The sequence below is a fragment of the Aethalodelphis obliquidens genome, unplaced genomic scaffold (assembly GCF_003676395.1).
Source record: "Aethalodelphis obliquidens isolate GAN/ISIS:26980383/991018 unplaced genomic scaffold, ASM367639v1 scaffold11, whole genome shotgun sequence".
Lineage (NCBI taxonomy): Eukaryota > Metazoa > Chordata > Mammalia > Artiodactyla > Delphinidae > Aethalodelphis > Aethalodelphis obliquidens.
In genome coordinates, this window is record NW_020837955.1 from 44,710,478 (window position 1) to 44,718,124 (window position 7,647).

Genomic DNA, 7,647 nt, shown 5'->3' on the forward strand with positions numbered 1-7,647 from the left:
CAGAGCTGAGGGGGTGGTGAGGGGAGGGAGGGGAGCGTGGAGGACACGGCCCCCCGGGGGTGGGGAGGCCCCGCGCAGACACACCTGCCCTCAGACGCGGGAGGGCCCGCTCCTTTTGCTCTGGCCGCCTGGTCCCCTGCGTTCTCCATCTCACCGTCTTCTGGCCCAGCTGGTGGATCGGGGTGAGCAGAGGGGGTGAGGCGTGCTGGGGGGGCTCCCCCTCGGGAGGGCGGCTCTGGGCCCAGGGGACAGGTCCCACCCGTCACCCGGCGCCCTCCCCAGCCCCGTGGCCAGGCTAACCTGACCCCTTCCTTTCTCCCCAAGGCCAGGAGGCTGCAGGATGAAGTAATGAAACTAGAACTGAGGTCGACCTTGAACAGAAACCATCAATGTACAGCTCTCCCCGGAAGCCTTTCGCTCGGCCCGACTTTGTTGCAGCCTCAGAATCTATTTTTTAACACGAACTATTAAGAACCTGCAAACGTTTACAGATGCTAATGACAGAGCATCACTGGTACAGACTGAGCATCTTCTCACCTGGAAAACAGGCCGGCAGCTCGCTGCCTCCCCAGGGGTCGCCCCTGTGCAGGGCGTGAGGTTTACGGGTCCCCATCTGCGCTGCCTATTCGGAGGCTGCAGGAGGTCTGAGCTGCATTAAGAGAATACGGTGACGGCCGCGTGGCATCCGTTTGCAGCCCGTCGGCTGGCAGAACGTGGTGTCGGCACCTGTGCCCCCCGACCCTGCTCACAGCGGGGATCAAGCTTTCACGACTGACTAAAGTGGGGCCCGAGGTCCGTGGGGCCGTCTTTGCTGGGGAGGCAGGAGTGCCCTCCTCCCGCCCGGCGGCGCTGCTCCCCTCCCTGGGCGCTGCCCCTCCCCTGGCCCTGCAGCACCGCCGGCCCCGTCCCAGGCCCCCGGGCTCTCACCCAGCGTCGGCGCGACTTAGTCTCTTGTGCCGAACGTCTGATTAGATGTGAAATAAGGGCTTGATCTTGAAAAGACCTTTGATTCGATTTCTTTTTTTTAACAGATGTAGGATAACTCAGATTTTCTATTTCTTTTTGTGTCAACTTCTTTGGTAGACATGTTTTTCCTTGAGTTTTTCCATTTCATCCAAGTTGTCAGGTTCATCAGCATAAACTTCTTCATAATATCCTCATATTTTCTCAGTCACTGAGGACCTGTAACAATGTCCCCTTTCTCGTTACTGATGTTGCCCCGTTTTCCTTAATCTTGCTCGGGATTCGTCACTTCTGTTAATCTTTTCGAACAACCACGGTTGGCTTTGTCGAGTTTCTATCGTGTTTTCTGTATCATTGATTCCCGTTCTTCCCCTTCTTTTCTGTTTTCTTTGGGTTTAATCAGTGCTTAGAGGGAACTTCACCACTTTCAAATGCATATGCCACAAAGGAAGAGACAGGTAAAATCCATACCCTGGGCTCCCAACTCAAGAAGCTAGAAGGTGTGTTAGCTACCTGTTGCTGCGTTAACAAGTTACTCCAGAACAAAGCAGCTGGAGGAGTAGATAAATAGCAATAAAGAATTATAAATAATTATATCATGTATTATTATATATGACTATATTAACATGGCGTAATAATAATAAGTGTTTGTTGTCTCTCCCAGCTTGTGAGCGCCAGGGTAGAGGGAGCGGCTCGGCCAGCACTTCTGGCTCAGTCGGGCCACGGGTCGGGCCACGCTGCCGGAAGGCTCACTGGGCTGGGCGTCTGGTTCCCTGTGAGTCCGGTCCTGGGAAATGTGTGAAGACCTGCTTCACGCCTGCCGTACGACTTCCTCTGGGAAATGTTCCGTGCGACTGGACGAGAATCTACTTGGACGTCGCGCTGTTGGACGTCGCGCTGTTGGACGTAGCGCTGTTGGATGTAGCGCTGTGTGTCCATCAGGCGGATTGACGGTGTTGGTCAGATCTCCTGCATCCTCCAGGTTGGTTCATCTTGTCCTGTCGGCTGGATACCATTTCCAGCCACGGTGTGGCCTCACGTGTGTCTCCCTTTAGCCGTGTCAGCTGCTGCTGTACGTGGTTCCAAACTATGTTATTAGATGCCTGCGCATTTAGGGTTGTTGTGCCTTCCTGTTGAATTAGCCTTTCCGTCAACAGGAAATATTTCTCTTTATCCCGTGTTCCATACTTCTTGCCTTTGAGGTCTATTTTGTCTGATGGGCATTTATACCACCACTGCTCCATTGAGCGTTTACCAATACGTCTTCCATCCTTTTACTTCAATCTTTCTGGGTTTTTATGTGTAAAGTACGTCTTATGTAAATATCATATACTTGGGTCTTCCTTCCTTTCTCTAGCCTGACGATCTTTGTCTTTTAATTAGAGGGTTTAGTCCCCTTACATTCATATGGTTGATTTTAAGTCTCCCCTCTTGCTATTTGTTTTATGAGTCTCATGTTCTTTTATTCTTCCTTTGCTGTTCTCTGATAAAGTAAGCAAATTTTTAAAAAATTTTAAATTATTTTTAAAATTTTACCCGGGGCAGCGGAGAGGGAAGGGAAGGAAACATGCAGGGTCAGGGGATGCAGGGAGGAAAATACACGTCTAATTTTCCAAAATTACCAGAGGAGGTAAAAGGATCGTACCTCCTAACAGGATGCAGAGCACAGGGGACTTCAGGTGAACAGGGTGAAAAACGGAGTGAACAGCAAGCCAGCAAAACAAATACAAAGATGGAAGGAATGAAATCAAGTGTATCAGCCGCCACGTTGGACTTGCTAATACTAAATTGTTCTATTGGCCTTTTAAAGAAATACATAATGCAACCATCTTTGACTTTTACCCATACACTGTTTCTAAGATTCATTCTTAGAGCAGAGCGATGTTTTTAAAAGGTTGGAATGAGGGGAGTTTGACTTCCGGGTGGGACTAGGGGATCTGCTCCCGGGGCAGCTGGGAGACCCCAAGGCAGAGATCACAGAGGCCGCCAGCCGCCAGCAGCGCGGGGCCGGCTCGTGGTCTGTTGAAGAGCAAGCGTGTGGTGGCTCTCGGCTCGGGCTGCCGGGCTCTGTGGGCTGGTTCTCTCCCCGCTGCGGTCTGTGCCCTCCGCTGCCTGCGGCACCCCCGCGTGGCCTCTGTGGCAGGTGCTTTGCCCTCTCCCACGGCCACCCGGGGCCCAGCAGGCGCAGAGCAGGGGTCCCCATGCCTTGCGGAGGCTTGGGCCGCGAACCAGCACAGCACGCTTCCTCCGTGTGCCCTGCGTGGGCTCAATCGCAGGGCCGCCCAAACTCACCGAGCAGCGGGCCGCATCCCCCGCCCCTCGGCTATGCCGAGACCCCGTGCTCCCTTCTGCTCCTGTGGGTGTCCCCCCAGGAGGGGCCGGTACGAGAGGGCCTCTGCGTGGCGTGTCAGTGCCGCGTCCCCAGCTGGGCTGATGTCCACGTAGCCGCCCAGATGTCCAGACGGGCCCCGTGGCTCTGCGCCGTTTCTGCTTTGCCTCGAGGTCTCTGTTCGGGTTCCCGGTTGTTGGGTTCTCCCTGCCTCACACCTGCTCTGCTCATGTGGGGAAGGTGGTCACGTCCCCTCCGAGCCCATCCTCCGCCCTGGGCGGGCAGTGGCCGTGGGGGCCGCCTCTGGAGTGGACACCAGCGTGCCAAGTGGACTTCCAGCCTCCACTCGCCAGAGGCAGAGCCCGTGTCCACGGGTCCCGTGTCTGTCCGTCTTCACGGGGGGCCCCATCACCAGCCCTGCCCGGAAGCCAGGGACCCCCGCCCGGCTGGCGGGTGCCGGTCTCCCCAGATCAAGACCGGCGTTTGCTTCTCTTCCTGGAAGGCTTGCGCGCCTTCTCCTGTCCCCTTCTGTCTCCGGAGCCCTTGCTGCTCACTGGGCAGCTCTCCCGACTCCGTCCCCAGCTGAGATTTCCTTCTTCATGCTCGCTGCTTAGAGACGTTTCTTCCTGAAATATCTGCGTTTATTCTCTGCATCTCAGCGTGACTGTCCTCCCCATGAGCTCCCTGACGGAAATTCCACGTTTATTCTCTGCATCTCAGCGTGGCTGTCCTCCCCATGAGCTCCCTGACGGAAATTCCGCTGGGAGAGTGTTCACTTTTCAGCTCTGAAAGTCTGGTGGAGGGCACTGGGCTCAGGCCCCTCCTCTTGTGGTCTCACTGGCACGGGCTCCCTGAGTCGGTCAGTCTCCTGGGATGCTGGCCCCCTGAGACCGGGTCAGGTCGGGGCCTGGTGCTCTGGGTCCAGGCCCTCCTGCACCAGCTGCTGCCGTCCCCGCCACGCTTCCCAGCACTTCCCGGCCTCAGGTGTGGGCTCCGGCAGCCTTCTCAGCTCCTCTGGGGCTCTTGGTTGGAGAGAGGCAGGGTTGGACCAGGCCCCCAGATCCCAGCCTGGTGTCCCCAACACCGATTTCTCACCCGGGGGGTCCTGGGGAACCCAAAGCCCGCTGTCCCTGGAGGTCAGCCCCCGTCTGAGGGTGGGAGCCCAGGGCGGAAGCCACCTCCCTCGGACCCCCTTCCCTTCCTCAAGCGGTTCATCTGTTATTTATTCACTGCTGCTCCCGCCAACGGGCTGTTGGGTGACGTCCTCACCCTACACGACCCGATTCCGGCGCGATCACTCACTGCACTTGTTCTGAGCTTGGTCGGGAGACCCACCTGGACCCCTGCTCAGAAGGCGCTTGGGCCGCCGGTGGGGGGTGGCCCTGCTCCCCCAATGGATTCAGAGTATGTGGGGTGGAGGCCTGCTCTGTCCTGGGTGGAATTGGGGTGTCCGGGGGGGGACGGCCTCCGTCCCCGTTACGGGTCACCTGTCTCCACTCCATGTCCCCTCTCCTGCTTTGTCCTCTCCTTCCTTAACTGCTAAGTCATCCCTGCCATGCCTGACTGCCCACATGGGTGCTCCTGGGGCCTCTCTGCTGCCAGACAGCCTTGGGCGGGGGGAGGGAGGAAGAGCCGCCCCCCTGCCCCCAGGTAAAGGCCGAAACCCTGGGTGGCAGGGCCTGCGCTGCGAGGGCGGGGGCCCGGAGATGCGTGGACCGCAGGCGATAATGGTGGGCGCCCTGCCCAGGACCTGCTTCTGGGAGTCAGCAGCCCGGCGGCCTCATGCTGTGAGCCATGTTCGCCTGCAGATGGCGCCTTGGCCAGGACGCAGCCTGGGCACACAGCCCCGCAGGGCCCAGCAGCCGACCTGCCGCCGGCCAGGGTGCGGCCACAGCCCCACAGGGCGTCCTCCCACTCCCATCAGACCCCTGCGTCCTGACTGGTACCTGGTCCATGAGCTTGGATTCCTGAGTCCTGGGCCCAAAACGAGTATCAGGACAGGAGGGTCCGGCCCTGTCAGTGGCTACGGCCCCATCCCTTCCTGCAAGCTGCCTGTGGACGGTCAAGCCCACGGCGGCACCATCCGATCTCCACGCACCAGCCACCAGCCAGCCCAGGGGAGTGACCCCTATGGCCTGTCCACGTCTCAGAAGGATGTAGCGCAGAGGTGTGGCTGGGACATGGGCCCTGGGCCCTGTCTGTGGAGGTGGAGTCCCAGGTGACCGCAGGTGGTCCTGAGGTGGGGTGCGGACCCCACATGGACACATATCCTGGCCTGGGGATGCCTTGCCTGTTGGTGGGGGCGGGGGGCCCTCTTGCTGGGCTGAAGGGGGGTAGCGGTGTGTCCTCAGGCACCGGCAGTGCGTCACCCCCTCTGCCCCCTTGTGCCATCCCCATGGGGCAGGGAGCCCAGTGCTCAGGAGGGAAGGAGCAGACCTCGCGGGGCTCAGGGCTGCGTGTTGCCACGTGTTTCCAGCCTGCATGTCCCAGTGCAGTGTTCTCTTCGGGCCAAGGACTGCTGACGGTGGGCTCCTGGCAGCCTGAGGCACAAGGAGAGCAGGGTTCAGAGGAGAAGCTCCCGCCCCAGCATACAACCATCAGCCTCCATTTCTTCCCGGGGTGGGGGTGGGGTGGCGGCAAGCAAGTAGCAAGCGACCCTGGGCCTTTCCAAACCCTGGGGGTAAAGAGCCGCCCCCCCCAGCCCTGGGCTCCCTGTGCCCCCAGCCCTGGGCTGGGTTAGGGTCGGGGGGCCTGGGGCACTGAATCCTCCAGGCCTCAGGTGCCACTTGGGCAAGGACACAGGAGGGCACAGGTTATGGGGTGGGTGGGGTTATGGGAAAGCCCTCTAGGAGGCACCAGACCCCCTACCAGGGCTGTTCGGCATCTCCACTGGCCCAGGCTCAATACCAGTGGGGGGCAGGTGCTGCACGGAAGACGGCCCAGCTACAGGGGAGATCTGTGCTGGTGGTGGTGGTGGTGGTGGTGATGATGGTGGTGGTGGTGGTGGTGACAGTGGCAGTGGGGAAGAGGATGAGAGCAGCGCATTCTTACAGACTCATTACCCGGTGCTTGGTGAAATCAACGCCCTCATCCGGGCCCTGCTCTCCTCCCTCCCAGCAACGGCCGGCCGAGCTGCCACGAGGTGGCCTGGGCCGAGCACCAGGGCCCACCCCGGCTCTCACATCCTTGCGCTCTGGGCACTGGCTCTGGAGAGACCGTGGTTTCTGACCCATGGCTCTGGCCTGCGGTTCCCCTGTGACCAGGCACTCTCGGTTCCATCTCAGAAGCACCTGGCTTTGGGAGAGCTGGCCTGAGCTGCAAGAGACGCCCCTGCCAGGCCGCCGAGGGGAGCTCCAGGCAAGGAAGTGGAGCAGCCCCGGAGGGGGTGGGGGGAGGACACCAGCCACCCGGCCGGGCAAACCCAGAACAGGCTGGTGACGGTGACAGCGTTCCTTCCGGTCACAGGGAGGCCTCTGGGAATCTCCCACCTCATGGGAGAGACAGAGGGTGACAAAGGCAAAATTACTTCCCGCGGTGCCGGGCAGGGCTCACGGGCTCTCCCGTGGGTGAAGGCAATAGGAGGGACACTGAGCTGGGGTGTGGACGGGTCACCCTGAGAGACTGGGGGGCCGGCAGGGAGTCAGGGAGTGAGGGCCAGGCTGCCGCGGGGTGAGTCCCGGGGCTCCTCCAAGAACCAGCACAGGACCTCTGGGGGTCACAGAGCAGCCGCTGCCCGGAGCACCTCTGCTGCCCTCCTGCCGGCTCGTGGCCACCCGACTCCACCCTAGTGAGGCGCTGACGGCCTCCTGTCCCCCTGCATGCCACCACCCTGCCCGTCTGGCCAGACTAGCCGCCACGGTCACCCTGCCAGCACCCCGGGCCGGCCAGGCCGAGGGCCGGGTACCGCGCAGGCCCCGCAGCGGCTGTGTGCCTGCAGCCAGGGAACGGAGGCTTTAGGGCCAAAGTCCGGACACCTAGGGAGAGGCTCCCGGCCCAGTTCTCCCTCAGTCGGGGCGCAGCTCTCAGTGGGCAGCTGCCGGGGCCCTGCCTGTCTGGGGCTGTTCTCTCCAGGATCTGCCGGCCTCGCTGACCCGCCGGCACAGGGCTGGCCCCGGAGGGGGCCTGGAGGAGGGAACACCAGCTCAGGAAGGAGGCGGCGGCATGTGGGGGTCAGGACCCGGGATCCCTGGGCTGATTAGGCCCCTCTGAAGGAATCTGCATTTTAGTCTGGTGTCTGGAAGTTCCCCGGGCCTTCCAGAAATCAGAAAGGAAGCGGGGAAGCCCGCGGGGAGCAAGTGGGTGGGGCTGGGCTGGGAGTGGGCAGGTCTGCCTGGTAAGGTCCTGAACAGACACCC

At 60.7% G+C, this 7,647-nt stretch overlaps 1 protein-coding gene across 1 annotated transcript in view; it reads left to right on the forward strand.

Annotated features, from left to right (window-relative positions):
* Window positions 1–2,783, forward strand: part of LRRC27 (leucine rich repeat containing 27) — a 38,188-nt gene extending 35,405 nt beyond the window's left edge. The window contains 1 exon segment of the mRNA XM_027111780.1: window positions 325–2,783. Within this exon segment, the coding sequence (XP_026967581.1) occupies window positions 325–471 (147 nt within the window). The 3' untranslated portion in view covers window positions 472–2,783.
* The last annotated feature ends 4,864 nt before the right edge of the window (window positions 2,784–7,647 follow it).